Source organism: Falco naumanni, chromosome 9 (genome assembly GCF_017639655.2).
Source record: "Falco naumanni isolate bFalNau1 chromosome 9, bFalNau1.pat, whole genome shotgun sequence".
NCBI classification, from domain to species: domain Eukaryota; kingdom Metazoa; phylum Chordata; class Aves; order Falconiformes; family Falconidae; genus Falco; species Falco naumanni.
The window spans coordinates 10,849,137-10,870,576 of record NC_054062.1 but is presented as its reverse complement, the minus strand read 5'-3'; the positions used below and the strand labels follow the sequence as shown (position 1 = coordinate 10,870,576).

General features: G+C 40.4%; 1 protein-coding gene across 20 annotated transcripts in view; it reads left to right on the top strand.

Annotated features, from left to right (window-relative positions):
• Window positions 1-21,440, top strand: part of LOC121093728 (spermatid perinuclear RNA binding protein) — an 86,851-nt gene that overhangs the window by 39,232 nt on the left and 26,179 nt on the right. For 9 of the 20 annotated variants that reach the window (XR_005829637.1, XM_040606526.1, XM_040606528.1 and 6 more), the window contains 12 exons: window positions 1,761-1,855; window positions 2,271-2,366; window positions 3,124-3,235; window positions 3,825-3,922; window positions 4,397-4,508; window positions 5,200-5,325; window positions 6,165-6,364; window positions 9,779-9,937; window positions 12,036-12,170; window positions 13,091-13,231; window positions 14,838-14,961; window positions 17,073-17,117. Coding sequence is in view for 19 of the 20 variants with exons in the window: in XM_040606526.1 (XP_040462460.1) it covers window positions 1,761-1,855; window positions 2,271-2,366; window positions 3,124-3,235; window positions 3,825-3,922; window positions 4,397-4,508; window positions 5,200-5,325; window positions 6,165-6,364; window positions 9,779-9,937; window positions 12,036-12,170; window positions 13,091-13,231; window positions 14,838-14,961; window positions 17,073-17,117 (1,443 nt within the window). In the remaining variant the exon portion in view is untranslated. The other 11 variants (XM_040606514.1, XM_040606512.1, XM_040606516.1 and 8 more) reach the window with 7 other exon arrangements.

Sequence of the window (21,440 nt, the reverse complement as noted above, 5' to 3'; positions counted from 1 at the left end):
TTTGGAAAACTGGCAAGAGGTGTGATTAATCCCAGTATTGTCATACTGTTGATGAGGGCAATAAGAAACAATGCAAATATCTGCTGCGAAGTTCATTGGGGTTAGAAAATAAGCTTATAGCACTTGAGTCTTCTGCCGACAGCAGAGCCAGCAGGTGCAAACCGCAACTATGAACTGTCACGACAAGATACCTGGTTCTGTTCAGTTTTACACTGTGGTTTAATTTTTTCTTGTTTTGGGGTGGGGGTTTTTTGGTTTTGGATGTTTTGGGGTTTTTTTTAGCTTTGGACTCTTTTATCCATCATAACATAATGTGCTTTTACCAGAGTAACCTTCCCCTGGAATGACATAGGAGGTGAAGCAACTTCAACGTTAAAGATGCAGTTGCACATGTAACCAGTACTATCCAAAGCAACCAGCAATAATGTACTTTGAGGTGTTACTAATAAACTGTACTACAGACTGATGGTACTTGCTGGATTTTGCTTATCTAGCATAGTCTTTAATTTGTAATGGATATTGTTTTTCATTCAGATCTGCATAGCGGTCTTGAAGACCTGGAGAGCTGACTGCTGTGAATAATGAAAAGGCTGTATTTCCAAATTATTTATTTTGAAATAAAGACTAATAGTGTACTCATGGGAAATTAAACATATTCGAAGTTTTAGTTGAGCCATGGATTTATTTAGTTCTCTTAAAATGTTCTCATGTTAGCTAAAAACTAAAATATTTTCAACCAGATTTCATAGATATGCAAGGTCTGTCATTTGTTCAGAGTCTCCAGAGAATCTGGATGCTGATAGATACTTAAGATTAAAAAAACCCGTAAATCTAGGGAAGAAAGGACTGACGCGTGATGTCCCTCAATATAAAACTGGATGTGACTGCTAAAAGCAGTTTGTTGCATGTTGGATAAAGAAAAGAGAAAGGGGGAAAAAACCAAAAGTGTGTAAACCTGGACAGAAGATATCAGTGTCTTGTCTCTCAAAGACGACTTTGAATTTCCTCTGTTAATTTCAGTTGCTGTTGGGAAGAGTTTTACAAGAGGCGGCCACCTCTCCAGTACACTAATAATCTGGAAGTTACCAAATTTACTCACTTCTTTCATATGTTCTTGTTATATGAAAGACTAATCTGACTGTAAAATATCTTACTAGCATTTCTGGTATATTTCTTTCATTGAATTATATTGGCTAGTATTGTTCATGCAATAATATTTCAAATATATTCAGTGTTTTTCTTTGGAATTCTCAACAGTTGCGTGGACATAACTTCACTTTCTACTGATTACAGGGGGTTTTTTTATACCCTTACAAGAATATCTTCCTTTTGTCAAAAGAAGCTTGTCTCTTTGAAATTCTCTGCCACCTTTGTGCCATGAAAGTCACAAAGGGAAAGAAGAGGGGGAAAAAAGTGCCCAATATAACCCAACAACAAAAAAAAAAGAACCAAAAAAGAGGAAAGTGCTATATAGCTATTTTCTGCCCTGAAATGTGTTCTACATTTTTAATAAGATCCCAGATTGTCTGTAGCAGTGGCCATCTTTATTATTACTATTATTTTACAAGGAGTGAATGCCTTTGCTTCTGTTGCACACGTGCACATTTACTACCTTTAATGGCTTGTTTAAATTAAATAACACAGTGCACTTAAATTCTGGGAGTCTTATTATCTCATTGAGATGCTGCCACTCTTTTTGTATTGTGACAGAAACCCCTTGGTCAAATTGTATCTGTCTCTTTTTATCCCATTTTTACCAGTAGATAATGTTGCGATGAAAGATCCTCCGGACTTATTGGACAGGCAGAAATGCCTGGAGGCCTTGGCGTCTCTGCGGCACGCCAAATGGTTTCAGGTTGGCTATTTGTTCTTACCTTGTTGTTATTGTAGCCTTACGAGGTTTAATTTGAGACAGTTTTAATTTTAATGCCTCTTTAATGTCTGACTAGCCCCTAATAGAGCAAAGGTCTAGAATTCTGAATTCAGTGCTGTACTGTGCAAGGGCAAACGTGACAGGTAGACAGCCAGCTGGTCTAGAGTTGTCATGAGGCTACAAAAGCAATCTTGACGTTTTGCTTTCTTTTTTATGTCTCTCTAAATTGAAGTATTTTACTTTTATATAACTCTTTTTATTTTGCATGAAGCTGATTAAGTAGTAATAATAATAATAATAAAAAAAATCTATCCCAGGACTCTGTGCATTTAAAAAGAAAAGCAAAATTGAAGGCCAGGTTTTTGCAGGTGTATTGGAATCATTTTGTTTGTTTTAGGCCAGGGCAAATGGACTAAAATCATGTGTAATTGTCCTTCGTATTCTGCGGGATTTGTGCAACAGAGTCCCCACGTGGGCACCACTGAAAGGATGGGTAAGTACAGAAAGAGTTGAAGGCCACAAGGTCGGGTCTCAGGTCTCCTGAGAACTGTAGCGGTGTCTGGATTGGAGAAGACAGTGCATTGTATGAAACACCTTAAACCCCCCTTCCTTTTACTCCTCACTAACTGTGACCCATGTTGGGAAGTACTTGTAGGAAGGAAAGAGAACACAAGTACTTGTTCAGTCCTTAGGGTGTACAGATGCCATGGAAAGAGACGTAATGCTGTGGGCCTTGCACATCGTCAAGGATTTGCAATAGAGTCTCACTTGGTGCTTCTAAATTTAACTTTTCAGAAATATCCCAAGAATATTTCTGAGAATACCGTGAGAGTGCTGCTCCTACCAGAGGTTACTATGTCATGTTGGCAGGTTTGGGGAGGCCTAAATGCTCTGCGTATCCAGCGAGGAACATTGTAGCTCAGTGGAGGCAGTGTTTTTTCTCGCGTAGAACTGACAAACCTTGAGAGGAGGAGAATATTCATGTGACTTGGCTTTAGAAGGCTCCGCCATTTAGACTTCCTGGGCACTTAATGGAGAGCAGTTGGTTTCCTCAAAAGATGACTCAGGGCAGGGAGCAAATACACATGCCATGAACTGTCCTCTGGGATGTCTGTCTCTGTCAGTTAGAGCCGTAGTGGATTAAAAATGAAGTGAGCTGATGTGAATATTCTTCCCCTCTACCCCTCCATATTTAACTGCAGTTACAGTTACCCTTGTGTCCATACTAATCATAATTTAATGTCTTCTAGCCACTCGAGCTTATATGTGAAAAATCTATAGGTACTTGTAATAGACCTTTGGGCGCTGGGGAAGCGCTGCGACGAGTAATGGAGTGTTTGGCATCTGGAATCCTGCTTCCTGGTAAGGGGACAGATTAACTTCAGGAATATCAAAGGTTGATCAGACAGCCTTAATGTTTTGCTGTGGCTGTGTGATTAGATGAAAAACGCCTCCCTTGAACTCCTAACCTGCAGTGGAGCTAAATGAATAATTTGTTGTTTGAAATTAAGAGGAAATAAAAAGAAAAAAAGAAGCTGCATGATTGTAACTGTTTGATTGAGTACTTCTAAAGCGGAAGTAGTTAGTGGGGAATGTTAGGTTTGTTTATAAATTAACCCTAGTAGACTTAATGACCATCTGTTTTCTGTAGATTCGTTAAAATCTACATATCTATCCAAATTATATGTTTTTTTAAAACTTACTGCTTTTAGTTCATGCTATTACGTATGTGTGGTGTTAACCCTGGTAAGTTCTGTGGCCATTGCTGCAAGGGAGTAAAATCTCGGGGTTAGCTTGCTTTGTATGATGTTTGAATCCCTTACTAGAAAAGGCGCACTTCCTGCTCAGCTGAAGACTGAGATTAGCTGTTACAACGTCCCATCAGTCCCCATTTTCATATTGCTTCTCATTTACTACTCTCAATAATCTGCTTTGCCTCTTTTCCTCCTAGGAGGCCCTGGTCTGCATGACCCCTGTGAACGGGAGCCAACAGATGCTTTGTCTAATATGACAGTCCAGCAAAAAGAAGCCATTACACACAGTGCTCAGGTAGAAAACATACATCTGAGGAGCTAGATACTGTAGCAGTGAAGATTTTAGCTTGTTAATACAATTTATTCTCTGCCAGGATAGCTTATTTTAATGGCAGTCCTGACAGTTTTTCTGGCGCGCTGCCCTGGAAGGATTAAAGTATAGTTGATGAGTGCAAGAGTTAAAGGTATATGAAATCTAATCCTCACAAAAGCAGTCAAATGGCTGCGCACCGCTTGTGTCCCACCTCAAGTGCTTATGGCACAGAGCCCTTGAGTATGCTCCCTGTCAATGTGCCCTGCACTTTGTATTTACAGAAATTGAGTTTTAAATTTTTAGACATTAGCATTACTTATAGCTATCATGGAAGATAGCTGTAGAAGCTGTCTTCTCATAGAAGTGTCTTTGTGTCTACAAAGATATTTAGAAACTTAGATAACTGAGGTAAAGTAGTGCTGTGATGTAACTTACATTTCTACTGTCACCTTATAGCATGCCCTCAGATTATCAGCCTTTGGTCAGATCTATAAAGTTTTGGAAATGGATCCCCTCCCATCAAATAAATCATTTCAGAAATATTCCTGGTCAGTAACTGACAAAGAAGGTAGGTATTGTTTGCTCCAAAAGTCACTAATTGGGCAGTAAACTAGGGATTAATTTAGAATGGGTGAAATTCCTGAGTTACATGCTGTGAATGCAAGGTAAAGACTTCTCTTTGTGTTAAATGTGTTTGGTTGTTTTTTTTTTTTTTTTAAAAATATTTCAGTGTTAGGGAGAAAATCTGGAAGTTCTGTTCTCTAGAAGTACCAGCAGAGGAGCAGCAGTACAGTTAGAATATACCTGATGAATTTTCTTCAAGCATAAAGCCCTTTGGGGTCTCAATAGCAGAAGCAGTGTTTAAGATTCTTGTGCTGGGGAAGGAGAGACTGTAGACTTGTCAAAAAGCATATAACTAGTGTCTATAATACGAATTTCTCAATAATTTTTCCTAGAAAACTATATACTTCTAATAAAAATAAATTTCTATGTATATTTTTGTAAAAACAGTATTATTAGAGTTTTTGCCTTAGAGTAACTGTAAAAAGCAACACAGCAGAATAACACTACTTATATCACACATGATATTGGAAACAGACACCTTGCATGGCACAGTACAGTGAGTAATAAGCTAATATTGGCTTACGTGTAGCCGTAAGAAAGCTTTGACTGATGGTTGAGTTCTTTTCATTATAAACATGCAAGGAACAGTATGGGACTAATCAGACTCCTGCTGTGGAATTTTGTTTTTCTAATAGCATATCCATATTACAAGGAAATTTATACCCTAGGTACAGGCTCATCTGCTCTTAAGAGACCATTTGAAGATAGTGTTGGGGATGATAAAGATCCAAATAAAAAGATGAAGCGTAATCTGAGGAAAAGTAAGTGCAACACTTTTCTGTTCTGTTTTCAAAGATCTATTGTGCAGTGGGAGTTGGCTTAAAAGCTTCTCTGTGTTGGTGTGGAATAGCATGTGCAAAAGTCTTTGGAACAAAAAATGTTGTCTCTTATCACCCCACATTTAGAATGTCAAACATCTCTTATTGTGCATCTGAATTTCCCCTGACATGTTTTACTAACTGAATGATTTGCATTTTTAAATGGGATTCCCCATCAAGTTACAGTAAAACTTTCAGTTGCCCAAGCAGCTGAGGTATTTTATTGATCATGTCCCTGTACTGTGGGATTTTTTCAAAATACTGCAGTGGCTTTGCTGTGTGAAGATTTGCTTTTTTGCATTCTTCCCCTTCTTGAGCTAGTTGTTGGTCTCCTAAGACCTGCAAGAAAAATAAAATGCTTAATCTACAAAACACTGACATTGCACATATGCACAGACTAGAAGTCTCTCAGCATTGCTGGGATCCAGTCCATTCTGGATCTGGTTCCTCACTACCTATAAAACGTGTTACTCCTTTTATAGCAGCCACGAAGAATAGAGCTAGCTGCAAAAAATTGTGTTAACAATATAACAAAAATGGGTAATTACAGTTGTTACCCCGACGTAGAATGGCTTATTAAAGACTTAACAGTGTTATGGCTACCCTCAACCTCTGAGAGGCTGAGGGGTTGTTTTGCTCCTTTATACAGACAGAAGGCACTGAAATGCAAACTGTTTCATTTTTCTGTTCATCTTGTTTTGTTCATTTTTTTTTTTTTTTTTTTTTTTTTTTTTGTTCCCACCCTCCTCCTCCCCCACCCCCTTTCTACTATCTTGTACTAGTACTAGATAGTAAAGCAATAGATCTCATGAATGCTCTGATGAGGCTGAACCAAATCAGGCCAGGGCTTCAGTATAAGCTGCTGTCACAGTCTGGTCCAGTCCATGCCCCAGTCTTCACAATGTCTGTAGATGTTGATGGTACGACATATGAAGCATCAGGACCTTCTAAGAAAACAGCCAAGCTCCATGTGGCAGTGAAGGTAAGGCAGCCTGAAGTAATCTGCTAACCCCAAATCTTGGAACAGAGAGTGTAAAATATGGTTAGAACTAGTAATATGCAACCTCAAAATTAAAAAAAATCTGGATGAAACTGAGCTACTGCCTATGTACTCTCTGGCCGTGCACACACACGTGTGTGTACACACAGCTGGCCGTGGTTCAAAGAGCATCACTGGTTTTATACTAGTGGAGGGGAGGGAGAAATTCCCAGGGCTGTGCAGGTCAGCTCATGTGACAATGGATCAAATGTGCTGTGTAAGTTCTGGACTGGAGGGGTTCAGTTTTGTTCTGTTCTACTCCTTCCTCCTGTTGGTTTGAAAATGGCATGTTGGTGGCTCCCTCTTTCTCCCCTTCCTTCTTTGTGTCCATTCCCGGGTTGTGAGCTCCTGGAAACATGCAGTTGTTTCGTATCTTCAGTGTCTGAAGAGTACCTTTGCGTGCTGGGATAAACAATGTACGTAAATGATTGGTCTCCACTCAATTTTTAGTATCATTCAGGTACTAGTCAACCTACTATTGCTTCTTGTAGGTGCTCCGCATGACAGAACTTAGGTCTGTAAAGCAGTGATAGACTGGAACATCCAACATGAACGTCTTCGTTGTACTGCATGAGGACAGTTCAGACTGCTAAAGCAGACTGAGCCTGAGGCGTTTCTGGGAAGAAACAAAAGTTTCTTACAGACAGCTCTGGGTACTGAGGGAGCCAGCAGACATGCTCACCAAGCCACTCTCCATCATTTATCAGCAGTCCTGGATAACCAGGGAGGTCCCGGTTGACTGGAAGTTGATGTCTATTTACAAGAAGGGCCAGAAGGAGGATGTGGGGAACTAGAATGACCTTTCTGCCAGGGAAGGCCATGGAGCAGATCTTCCTGAGTGCCATCATGCAGCATGTGCAAGACAACCAGGTGGTCAGGCCCAGCCAGCGTGGGGTTATGAGAGGCAGGTTCTTTGTGACTAACCTGATGTCCTTCTACAGCAAGGTGACCAGCTTAGTGGATGAGGGAAGGGCTGTGGATGTTGTCTACCTAGACTTCAGTAAAGCCTTTGACACAGTTTCCTACAGCATTCTCATGGAGAAGCTGGCTGCCCCTGGCTTGGAGGGGTATGCTTTGCTGGGTGAAACACTGGCTGGATGGCCAGGCCCAAAGAGTGGTGGTGACCAGACTTAAATCCAGCCGGTGGCTGGTCACAAGTGGTGCTCCCCAGGGCTCAGTACTGGGGCTGGCCCTGTTTAATATCTTTATCAATGATCTGGATGAGTGGATCGAGTGCACCCTCTGTGTGTTTGCAGATGACACCAGATTGGGTGGGAGCATTGATCTGCTGGAGGGCAGGAGGCGCTGCAGAGGGATGGGTACAGGCTGGGCCAACGAGCTGAGGCAACTGTATGAGGTTCAACAAGGCAGAGGGGAGACCTTATTGCTCCCTACAGCCTGAAAGGAGGCTGTGACAAGGTGGGGTCAGTCTCTTCTCCCAAGTAACAAGCGGCAGGACAAGAGGAAATGGCCTCAAGTTGCACCAGGGGAGACTTCGATTGGGTATTATGAAAAAATTCTTCACCAAACAGCCTGTCAAGCACTGGAACAGGCTGCCCAGGGAGGTGGTGGAGTCGCCATCCCTGGAGGGATTTAAAAGATGCATAGATGTGGTGCTTAGGGACATGGTCTAGTGGTGGGCTTGACAGTCCTGAGTTAATGGTTGGACTTGATGATCTCAAAGGTCTTTTCCAACCCAAATGGTCCTGTGAGTCTATGAAAGAGAACCTCTTTTAATAGAACTGCACTTATGATAGGAACAAGCCCATCTGCCATTCTGTCCTTCATTTTGTTTTGAGCAAGAATATCCTTTTTAGAAGCTTCATCTGGCAACTTTCTATTTTCCTTTGATTTCAGTTTTGAAAATCCCATTGTCCCATGTGCTTTCAAGTTCAAAGTGTCCAGAAGTATCTGAAGGAATGTGGTGTTCCTCCAGGAAAAGTAGCTCTCTGCATGTGTGTCCTTCCAGACCTTCTGCCTCATTCTTTTATTTTGCCTCCCTCCCTGCAGTTAGTTTTTGTTTGGTTTTTTTTTAAATACAAAATTTCCCTGAAAAAGCTGTGACTTCTCTGCCCTTGAACCTCTCTGCGTCAGCCAGATCTGTGCTGGTGCCTACCCAGCTCTGTTTTCTCTAAATTTACACATATACAAATCCTTGGCTACACTTCAAAACATCCATGATTCGAGCCAAGAGGAAATGGGTGGTGTGGTAGAGTAGCTTTTTTGCTTTTTTTCTTTCCTTTTTATTCCTAGCAGATCCAGGCCCTGCTTTCCCAGACTTGCAAGAGGGAATAATGCGACCATTTCAGTTTCTAGATCTCAACCGTTTTAAAATTTAGAAGCCCTGAAAATGCAGCAAAATAGGATTGTATGGGAGCTGAGCCTGGATTTACCCATGCAGCTCTCAGTTCAGTGTTGGAACATAGTGGCTTCTGCAAACTTTGTTCTTGGGACTAAATTTTCAGTGGAGCTTCAGGTTCATTCCAGATTCTTTTGGGCCCGTGTCTGGTACCACTGTATGACTAGGTTAGGTAGCTGGTTCGAGGAGGGGCTGACCTTGCTAGTGGAAGATGTTTTTGAAGGAACTGATGAATAGTATCTGAATCGGTAAAATTTCATTTGCTGTATACAGCTCCTGGTTGTTGGAGGTTGTGACATGGTTCACTAAGAGGCAGGCTTACTGCAGACAGTTTGTTACTCTGCTAGGTGGGCATTCATTCGCCTCACATCTGAGTTTAGGAGTTTGCTCCCTGTACACCTGCTTTGAAAGCATCTGGTGTTCCTGAAAGATGCAAGCAAGGGAGGCGCAACACCAGTCCTCTAGCTTCAGGGACACACTTTGTATACCACTTGGGTACCTACTGGCTGTTGCCTGCGGTTTCCTAGGAAACTCCAGAAGTACCATCTGGTAGAAGTACAATGCTTTAATTCTCCTAAGACTGTGTGTCTTGTTTGCCCTACAGTCAATCTCTTGATCTGTCCATAGACACAGAGAGAAGGGGAAAATGGTGTGCAAAACAATCTCCCTACCATAGTGTTAAGCAGTGTCAGCAGTGGATGCACTTCTGAATTTTAATCTCTTATTTTACAAGGAGTTACTGAGATGATGAATGATGCTCATGAGTAATTGCTATCTTTTAAAATTCTGTTTGTGTTGATTCCATTCTTGGAAAACTGGAAGGATTTTCCCCATTGCTATTGTGGTGTTCTCCATTTCAATGCAAGAGAAAACTTATTTCTAAGCAATCCACCTTTATTAAGTGTCATGGTGAACATTCTTCTGTATTGTGATCAGCTTTGTATTTGCTTCTGTACTGCGACCTATTGTACAGTTCATTTCATGTGGCTGTGTTGTAGGTTTTACAAGCAATGGGGTATCCAACTGGTTTTGATGCTGATGTGGAGTGTATGAGTTCTGATGAAAAATCAGATACTGAAGGTAAAAATGAAACAATGTCTTCAGTCTCAAGCAATAATACTGGAAATTCCACAGCTGACACCTCTGCTACCCTAGAGGTGAGTAGTGCATTAAAAAGTACAAGTGATGGAAAAGTATAGGTTTGGGGGGTTGATTTTGTTGGTGGGGATGGGTTTTTTCCCCCTTTCAGAAGAGGGTGGCATCTTAGGGTGGTGGTTAAGGAATTAAGAGAGAGTTTCTAGTATCAAATCTGCCATAGGCTTTGTGTCACTGTAGCACAAAGATCAGTTATTTGTCCTCTTTCCTCAAGTTTAAGGTGGGGTAGCCATCTCATTCTTATAAGACCATAAACTCTGAAACCGGTGTTATCTCCTCTAGTGAGCTCGTTCGGTGCTGTTGGGCTCTAGTAATGCAAATTTCACAATTTCTGTTTTGTAATAGTGAGTTTGTCAAAAAGGTATACTTAGACAGTATTTTACATTGATACACATGAAGATAAATGAAAATATCAAAATTCATTAGATGTTAAGAAATGTAAAACCTAATACCTCTGTACATACTGAATAGACTAGAAACTGCATTGAAAATGCTCCAGTTTCAATATGATATACTTTTAACTTTGGTACTTGTAGCACCTGGCTTCAGCTACCAGGAGCATGCTGTGCTTGTCTTCTCACTGAAGTTCTGGGAAACAGGGTATTGCTTAAAGGACAAAATTCCCATAACTTCAGTAACTTTGGCTAAATGTCCCCAGGAATCAAGCTGCGATGGGTCTGTAGTACTTTAATTGGATGTTTTCTTAAAAGTATTTCTGGTTGTTTCTTCTCACCATTGAGAAACCAGGAGATTTTAAACTCATGTTTAGATGTCATCCCTTTCACCCTTCTCTTCGCAGTTTCCTCAACCAGTGTTTGTATCACTAGACACTTTAGAGAAGCATCCTGTGTAAAGACTGATGAACACCTTTAATTTGTATATTTCTTCATCTGCCTACTAACTCTGCGGCAAGCTCTCTGGGGGCTGTACTGATAAACCACTGTCAATCCCTGCTTTCTTTTTCATTGTAATGCTTTTTTCCAGGGCTACAAGGAGCTGTGTGTTATGCTGTAAATATAAGTAATTGTTCTGTTCTTCAGATACTTCTTGAGATGTTAAAACACAAAATTCTTCAGTTGGAAGCCACTTAACTTCCAGCAGTGCGTAATCACGGACAGCTCAATTCACGTATCTATTTAGTCCACTGAGACAATTCCAGAGAAAGGAGATGGGGGTATTTTATACTCAACAAACTGACGTGTTAATTTTCCCTTTGTGATAAAATAGAATAAATTTTGAAGTGGGTAATGTTTTAAGATGACCAAGATATGTCGCAAACTATGTGACTTTGGGTTTGCATGTTTATACTTTTGAGACACTACTTCCAAAAGGCAGGTCCTGGTACTACAACTCCTGATCTTTATCCAGAATAAGAAGTTGCTTTGGAAAGTACTGGTTTGATCCCTTATCACCTTTTTCTTCATTAGTAAGTAGACATTTGTACCTGCAGCTGAGTGCGCTCTAATGCTGGCTGATACGCTGAGATCTCAGCGTTACCTTCCTTGCTTTCCAAAGAGTTACAGATTATTTCTGCTGAAACATGTGACCTGGGATATGAGACTTCTTCAGTCAGAGCTCAGTAGTGCCAGGACGTAATTAGATCGAGCAGCAGAGTTGTGAGCAAGGTTGGGAAGACTAATCTCTTCTTTCAGTGATAAAGCTTTTGATTTCAAGGAACTTGACACCATGGCCTCATCTTCAGCTTTGGATACTCTTGGGGTTGAAATTCCAAGTGCAGCTGATGCTGAGTTCAGCTTGTGTAGACACCAAGCCACAAGGACAGTAGCTCTCACCAACAGAAATAAAGAGGGTGGGACTTCTTTTACAGTATTGTTTGTACTGCTGCCGTTCTTTAGAGAAGAGACTTTCCATGAGCATGTGAGACTGAGGCCAAGGCAGTGTTACCTTTGATACAGGTCTGTTCCTGGGAAGCCTGCTGAGGCCTACGTGTTGGGAAGAACAAGCTACTGCAGGGCCTGACACAGTGGTAACACTGGCCAAGTGGCTGGCCGTTGGCACTGTAAGCCACAATGCTGTAGATGGCTGTCTGCCTTTTGAGGAGATAAAGGCTCTAAAGCAACACCATAAATGTCTCTCTAGGTAAGAACTCAGGGTCCTATACTCACAGCAAGTGGCAAAAACCCAGTGATGGAGCTCAATGAAAAAAGAAGAGGTCTGAAGTATGAGCTCATCTCTGAGACAGGTGGAAGCCATGACAAACGCTTTGTGATGGAGGTGAGTGAAGCAGTTACAAAGCTGGTAGGTGGTTTTGTTAACAGTGCTTCAGTCTTTGGAGTTGCTTGCTGCTCCAGTTCAGATTTTTATATATTTTGCTTTTGCAGTGCATACCTCTAGTGGTGACATTTTCACATTTTTGTATCTCTTACTGCCGCTGTGATGATTAGACATGGGGAGAGGAGTATATTTTATGCTTTAGGAAAATATAATGAGAATTAAAACTGGATACTGACAGCCCTGAACTACGTCATGTCTTGATGTGAGGAGAAGGGAAATAGAAGATCCAGAGCTTGGCAAACATACCTGATTTGCAAGTTTTGCAAACATACTTGGTAATGCCATGTCAGTGACCTGGTGCAAATCTCCTATTGCCAGCTTGCTTGGGGTATTTGGAATGACTGTAGCAAAGGGTAAACTCATTTGATTTCTTCATCCACTTGTGCCATCTCTGCAGTAGCACTGGGCTCTGAATTAATATGAGGTAGCACCCCAGTTAAACAGTGTTATGTATAGTGTAGACAAAGAAAGTGGTATATAAGGTATTGATAAAGATGAGGGGAGCCTGAAATGATTCCTAACCCCCCTGTTTCCTAGCCATATCATTATCATTCATGTCTTGTGAAGCTCAAATATATTGGCCAAATTCCATATCAAATAGATACAGTGGTCCTTTTTGAATTGCACTTGTAGTTTCTAGATTCCTCATATCTGCGATATAGGGGTTCACAGGATCACTTGGGTTTTCTTTATCAGCTTCATAATAGAAGTAATGGAAATTTGTCACATAAAACACCAAGGATTTTTATTTGTATTTTTTACTACTGAAGTTCTTTACGGATGGCACATCATGACAACTGGGTGCAGCATGGTATTCCCAAGGATAAATACTAGGCATAAACTCCTATCTCAAATTTCAGGTAGAAGTAGATGGGCAGAAGTTCAGAGGTGCGGGCCCAAATAAGAAAGTAGCAAAAGCAAGTGCTGCGTTAGCAGCACTTGAAAAACTGTTTTCTGGGCCTAATGCAGCGAACAACAAGAAAAAGAAGATTCTTCCTCAGGTAAGAACTGTTACTTGCTTTTTGGACCACTCTGTTGTCATAGCTCTAGGTTGTTTTATGATACAGGAAGCAAGTGATTTCAGTATTGTTTTATGCACACATGTAAGGTTTCTATTTTAATACTTCTATAATAATTACTGTAGTATAACAATATAATCTGAGAGTTGGGACTATATTATGGGCAATACAGTAGAAAAGGAGGTACAAAAAAGGAGAGGGCTAGTTAGGTGGAGATACAGTAAGGTCAGTGGTTCAATCTATGATGATGGGGAAATCTTTTGTGCTTTAGGCCAGTTCCATAGTGTGCTCCATCATGAAAGACGTGTAGACTTGGGGGATAAATAATTTATAGACAGGTACACTCTGGATTCTGGTGAGATTTTTGCAACTTTTCAACTTTTCAGATGAGCAATTTTGTTTGGTGAGGACCATTTGTATAATGAAGTGCTCAGTCTTGTCCATTAGGTTTACCAGCCACAATAACTTCTCAAATCTATTAAGATTAAGGTTGAGCAGAGCAGAAACTAATCAAGTGTTCTTCCTCCAGAGGGCTACAGTCTGAACTAAGTCCTGAGAATTAAAATTTGTGTCTCTTTTGTGCAAATACATTAGAATTTTCTTAACATTTCATGCTGGAGAAGAATGTATCATAAAATACCCTTACAAAATACAACAATCACATCTTATTTTTGGTTTTGTTCTTTAACCAAGTCCTCTTAATTTCACCAGTATCTTTGGTTAGAAGTATTTCAGTTTCCGTTACTATGTTGGAAGTCTAGTAAATGAGAAAAACATGTCCTCACAGGATAATGTTCCACATGCAGTTAAAATATACAAATGACCTCTGATTCAGGCACTTCCTACATTCTGACTTTTATTTTTTCAGTAGCTCAGTGATGGCAGTAAACTGCCAAACATGTCTTTGAAATACCTGGATTTGCATGATTTTATTGTTTTCAGGGAGCAGTCAGGGCATCTAGTACAGCAAAGCTGTGCTCTGATGCACTGAGCAACACCAGCTTCTCTAACTCCTTGCTGTTCTTTCGCCTGTGGGTAGTAACGATGGGAAAAGAAAGTGGCACTCTAGTACAATTAGGTTAAAACAGTCCAGTGTTGTCATCAGGTGGTTACTGGTCTTTGGGGTGAAATCCTGGCTCTGCTGCAGTTATGTGGGTTCAGAATGGTAGGAGAGAAGCAAAGACAATATTGTAGATAGAGGAGAGGAAGCTTTTGAAGGAGGTGGGAAAGGCAGCAGCAAGACACAGCATAGAAGGAGTCAGAAGCCATGAGTATTCATTCATGCCCACGACTAAAACCAAGGTATATAACACACAGTCCGACCATGCAGACTGTTGGGTCAGAGTGAAGTGAATGCACTGGACTCAGCATTCTGCACTGCTGGCAGTGACCTGGCAAAGGACTCATTTGGTTTCTGTCCATCACATTCTTTAGGACAGTACTGCTACAGTTATTCTGCCTTTATCAAGACTGATGCATCAACCATATTTAAAAATCTCTTTAAAAAGTGGTGATTTAATGCAGATGGCCTTTTATTTCCAGCAATGATTTCACATTCTGAATTGCTGTTTTTTATTACTCTGGGCAGACTAAAGGGGTTGTCAATACAGCTGTTTCTGCAGCAGTCCAGGCTGTTCGAGGCAGAGGACGAGGTGCTTTAACACGAGGGGCATTTGTTGGGGCAGCTGCTGCTACTGGATACATAACACCAGGTATGGCATGACACTAATAGCTTATGGTTTAATTTTGGCTGCTGGGGGTGTTCTTTTCCATGTGTGTCAGTCACCTATTCAAGTGATTTCTTCAGCTTCAATCATCTGAGATGAAGCAAAAGGGAGAATTCGTGGGGCTTTAAATAAATCAAAGAGCTGAAAAACTGGCAGTACCTGTCCTTTATGAGTGTACAACTTGAAGCTTGGCAGACACAGAGCGCACAGTTATGAGCATAATGGCTTTCCTGGCTTTGTTAGTATATGTTGTCTTCATAGTTCACTGCCATGGCACAATTCCCAAAACTCTCTTCCTAGCTAAGAACCTCCTGGATCATGTGCTCTTCAGCATTAGGAGTGGCTTTCCCAAGAAACCCTTGTGGAGATCAGGTTGGCAGGCTCTGGAGTCACTGTATTCCCAGAAACTTTAGACATGAATTGTGCATGTGAGCACAGCATCTATTAGTAGCTTCTGTGGTGGCCAAAAACCAAAAAGCAAAGAATTTCCATTCATACACTGGCTGATGTTAATTCGTGATCCGTGCTGCATTGTTCTTATTAGCAGAAGCATGTTTTGAAATCCAAGAGCCTTCTGGTCCACTTTATCCATGGTGCTTACCAGGCAGAGCAGGTGACTGGCTGGTCAGGATATCTCGCTGCCAATTCCTTAGGGCAGACTTGCAGCCATCAGAAGCAAACCCATTCCAGCTTGAAGAACTGAAGTGGGCAGCCACTACTGACTGGTACAAAACAGTGTAGGGGGATTTGTTGTGTTGTTTTGAAAATGACAGGCACACAAAGTGTAAGGTGTTAAAATGTAAACACAAGAAAATTTTAACTAAATGTTTACTTTCTCATTCCCCTTTTCGAAGTGCATTGTTTGTGACTCTCTGCAACATGTCTGAGGCTTGCAGGTGACGTGTGAAAAGAATCTCAATATTGTTTTTACTTAAAATAAGAACCACAAATTTGTAAGAATGAGATGCTGGAGATTCCTTAGTCAAAGTAAATCCAGTAGCTTCCAAAAAATAAAACTTCTATTCCTTGTGCTCAGGTTTTCAGATTACGGCATGAGCTCTAATTACACCCTTCAGCTGTTCACACATGCTAATAGCAGAGCAGTGTTGTTTGGTAGACTTGCTTCCTAGCACAGTTGACAGCATGTCGTCTTCATTGTTCCTGTATGTTCATGTAATTATAAATATTAAAAACCAGTAATTCATTTTTAATGGCTGTTAACATTGTTTTTGGAACTGTCTTTCTGGATGAGGAGTCATTTATGAGACACATTACCCTGCCAGGGGCATGCTTCTTGCCAGCATGGAATTACTCCAGAAATAAGTTTAATTTCCCAGTTGCTGTAGTTAAGCTTTTACTGGCCTTGGCCTTCACTGATTATTTCTCTTCATCCCCTGTTCTTCTCAGAAATCTCTTGCTTTCTGTGATGGACACAAGTGATCCCACCAGGGAAAAAAAACACTGTAAAGTCTTCATGAACTACTGAGATGTAGTAACCAAGACTGGTGTTACCGCTGTTGCTTTTTGTCTCACTCCAGAGTCATGTTTAGCTCTTTGGGGAAAAAAAGATAGTTCTCTGCATGCCTCTAGATATTCAGATGTCCTGTGTAGAACTTCCTTTTGTGTGTTAGCAATGGCAGAGAAGGCAGAATTCACTTTACTGATGGTGATGTGGTATCTGCCTCAGGCATCCAGCATTCTCCTCTACAATGGAAGTTTAAGAAAATGACTGTTCTCTGCCTTAGATTGTGTGTGTGTGTGTATTTTAGGAAGAACACAGGCAAATACAGGATGTGTGGATCATGCCAACTCCATGCTCAGACTTGAGGGCTTCAGCCAGAAGAAAATGCTAAGGAAATCAAATATGGAATTTAAATCTTTGATGCTGAGGCTTAAAGTCATTAGGTAGCTTGTTCTTCACGAAGGATTTTAAGTGTTTTAAGCAATGTTTAATATATATTAGTGTGTTTGGGTTTTCTGTGGTCCTGTTCCATGTACCAGAAAGGGTCCCTCCCTGTGTGGTGGTATGCAAACACCAGTTGTCTTCAGATACTGTAGGAACTGAAAACCATCCCTTTTATCTGTTCATATTGCAGGCTATGGAGCACCATATGGGTATAGTACAGCTGCGCCAGCTTACGGTATGTATAGCCCAATAATTAACAAACTAGAAATGATACAGAAACTGTTGTGGCAGTCCAAATGTGGCAGTCCAAGGAGAAATTCAAAGAGATTAAAGCTCTTAAACCATGACAACAACAATACTTCTATGCCATAACCTTGTGGTTCTTTTTTGGTTGGAGTAGCTTTTTTGCCTATGCTTTGCCTGATTTGTGGAAGGACTGCTTGTTCTAATTGCCTGTTCCCTTTCATACTGAAACTGAATCGAAGTAGTTTTCTTACTTTTTACAGCCAATCTGTGCTCCATTCAAAGACTACCGAAGGGCCTATTTCAGCATTTCTGACCCTTATTTATCTAAATGGCATTACAGTAACATTGGTGAAATGTTTGTCCCCAAGTGTAAGTGGCTTGTGGACAAAACTCCCTTAATGCTGTCAACTCTAGGAAGTCTGTGTTCACATACACCCCCTGCTGCCCCACAGGCTACAACACTGCTGCCTGGGACAAGTAGAATGGTTTCTGTGTAGCCTACACCATTAGCAATCAGACTTCGAGGAAGCTAGGACGTGGTAATTTGCCACAATGCTTTTTGTTAAGAAACACAGTGATACTAGGCTGGCAAAGCATGGGTTTCATGAAGATTGTAAACTAATAATCAAAGAGCTGTGACGGAAGGGTTTTTCTTAACTCAGCTTCTCCCTACCCACTGGCTTTTTTTTATGCTAGACTAACAATGCATACCTCTAACCGGCCCTTTTGGTTACTTTGAATGAGGTTTATGTGGCAATGGGAGCAAAGCAGTTTGGAGTCGGTGATATGTCCTGGCACGCAAAAAGCGAGCCCACCTGAGCCAGTCCCACTGTCCTCTCCTGTCACTGGGACGGGGGGAAAGCCTGCTACTGAGTACACTTCAAGGCCTGTGGTTTTTCATATGGGAAAATAAGCCTGCCGTTTGCTATTAATTTTCTAGCTTTTGTAGCATTTACAATGCTTGTTCATTTCAAATTTGTATAGCTTGGGCAATACCAACTCCCCTGATAGCATTACAAAGTGAAAAGTATTGTAAAATGTTGATTTCATTATTTTAGAGGTATGAGCTATAAACAATGGGAGAGTGCTGCCGCTGCTTTATTGAAAGCGTTCACTTTGCTTGACTAAGACCAGCTGGTCCTTCTCTGTACTCCTGCAGTGCAACGGGGAAGGAGAATGGGCCTTACGGGTTCCACTCACAGTGTGGAATTCTCCCTTCAAAATTGATGCCGACCTCTCTAGTTTTAGAACTCCTGCCCTGTTGAGTGGCCAAGTGCTCTGACAGCGTGGCAGCCAACAGCAGTGCTGTCCCATGGGGTGTGGTGTCTGCTGGGTTGCATTACGTAAGGAACAGCTACATGTTTTTCAAGGAAAAACAAAAGGGAATTGAGTTGAGGGCTTACTTCATGGTATGGATTTTTTAAAAATCCCTTTGGTTCTTTCCAAGCAGCAGTCACAGACTAACTAAGATGACTAGTACCTGCATGTATGTATTTTTACAAGCAGTGACACACAGTGACATAGGAAGAATCCCTTCCCTGCTGAAGAAAAGAATACAGTTGTTACCAACTTCCCTCGCAGCTTTTCCTGCTTTTTTCATTCATTCCTTCCGCTTTCTGTTTTTTTCTCATGATGCCTATTTTGGGAGCTGGATTTTAATCACTTAGCTGTGTATATGTGACATATCACTGACTTCAAAGCATTGTGGAATTGAATGCTCCCATTTTTCACATAAAGAGTTTCTGTTTTTAATGTCTTATGATTGTGATGCAAAGTACTGGGATAATGCTTTTTTGGCTGTAAGGTAAACATGTCTTTCTGCCTTTGTAAGCTGTTGCATGTTGGGAAACTTCACTTTGATCATCTGGTGCTCTGGAATACCTGCTGTTGCTGCTTTGTGATTTCTAAATGGATACATAGGTTAAATACTAGAATTTAAATAGGCAAGATTAAAAAAAACAAACAAAAGTTTAATTGTGCAGAAGTTTGCGAGGCCACAAGAACTCTTTAATAATCACAAAATCAGGCAGATATTAATCTTTCCAGATTTGCCACTTCAATACAGGAGAGGGCATGCAGAATAATGAAGCAGATGCAGAATTTACTGTAGGTGCTTGATATTTGGCTGACCTACCTGGATGCTTATCAAAACTGCTGAACAGTTTCCCTGTGAGTTCTCTTTCAGGCACAGCAGTGCCTGTCTAGAATATATGCAATTGTAACTGGTCTTTGAAATTAACTCAGAACATAGAACGAGATAATAGAGATAATTATCATAAAGTTCATGAAGTAGAGCTTCAAGTCCAAATACACATTCTGCTTTTCAGAATATTGCTTTAATTTTACCAAACACCAGGACAGAAATAAAAGCAAACTTTAAGCTAACCATCTGGAGTGCAAAGTGTTGAAGTGTTACTGTTTATGGGACTCTGCACCCTAAAATCACATTGACTGACTGATCTGGAAAAGGTTAATGAGAACACTACTGTAAGCTCTTATCTGACTTTCTTGGATCACTGAACTCATTTGGAGTCCTCTCCCTTTCTTCTCTCTGTAGGTTTACCCAAGAGAATGGTTCTGTTACCAGTTATGAAATTCCCAACTTATCCTGTTCCCCACTACTCATTCTTTTAGCAAATGGCAGAAGCTAATTCCTATTGATTGAACAACACAGTACAGAATGTTAGAAGAAAAAAAGCCTTTTTATCCTGTTTTCTTTGAACACATACTTGAGCAAAGTCATTTGTAAAGAAACATCTTTTTCCTACTTTTTGATTTTAACAAAATGCAAATTTAGTTCTCTAAAACTTGAAAAAAATGTTCTGTGAAATGTTACCTCATTTTCAAATAACTTATACCAGCCTTCTGTTATAGGGAAGAACTAGAAGCTTAAATCTTACGTTTTAAATGAAGTATTCGATTATGTAAAATTAAATTTGTGAAGGATGTATAGAATATAAAACACTGATCACAAATAAACTGTTTTGTTGTAACACAAGAGTACTGCCTGTTTCCTAATGCAGTCACACAGATTCAGTTAACATCCTGTACTTGTTGTAGGGTTATTAAATGCAGGGCATAGTTCTTTAAAAAATAAAAATAAAAAATAAAAAACCCCCAAACCCACACAATAGAAACTTTACAGTTAACATTTAACTTTGTAAATATTATGTTGTGTAATAAACTTAGTAAAGTATCGGTTAAAATATTGTTTTATCTTATTTTTTTATAGTTAAGCATCAGTACCTGAGTTTCCTTACAATCTTTAAGATCAGCATACTGTAACTGTGATTTTGGACACAGTCTTAGTTATCCAAGAAGGCTTTTCACTCGTACACAAAATACTGAAAAACAAATGAAACAAAGGGAATTAAATCTTAGACTGTCTCTCTGTATTAGGTTGCATTCTGTGAAATAAGTATTAAACAAAGGAAGTTCCCACTGAAGGACTCTTGTTACGTAATTACAGGGATACACAGTTCAGTCTGTATTGCCCAGAGAAAGGACGACAATAATGTTACAATCAGGTTCTTTAGAGCTCAAAAGCTGCTGGTTTTCCTTTCATTTCTTTTTCTACAAAAAAAAAAAAAAAAATTAAAAAAATTGTACTTGTTCTTGTGGCCTTCTTCACTTTTAAGATTGTCTGCCCACCCTTGATTTTCCATCCACCATTTCTACAGAAAGCATTTTAGTTGTCAATCTTATATTAAAACAAAGGGTTCTCCTTTTCCCCCTTACATTTATAAGAATCTAAAGCAGCAACAAGGTCCCCATGAAAACTTGCTATTTAATTGTCCCAGTTCTTGTTGAGTGCTGCTGTGAAAAGTGACACACTTCAGCCATAGGCCAGTACTTTTCTAAGAGTTGGTGCTCAAACCGAAAGAATCCTCTTTCCGACAAGGAGTGTGTGCACCTGTCTGAAATTCCAGGACAGGCCCCAGCTCTGTGCTGTCTCCATGTACTGTAGACTTCTGCATAACAACGGCTGTGGGCTCTAACGAGGGATTCGAGTAGTCTTTATTAAGGTATCACCCCACAAAATAAGCAGCGTTGTTGGTTGCACTTCTCTACTCAGACCTCACCCGTTGCTTTTCAGTAGGTTTGCTTTTGTTCATGCTCTTTTAAGATTGCCTTTATCCACTCTGTTCTCTAACAGACTCTGCTGCTGAGGCAGGGGGAGCTTTATATGTGAAGAGGGTGTAAGAACAGTGCTTAAAGCAATGTAAAGTTCCTCCTCCCCTATGCCCCCCCATTGGAGGGAAAGAAATATTAGAAAAGCTTATTAAGGGGTGGCTTATGTAACAAGCTGCTT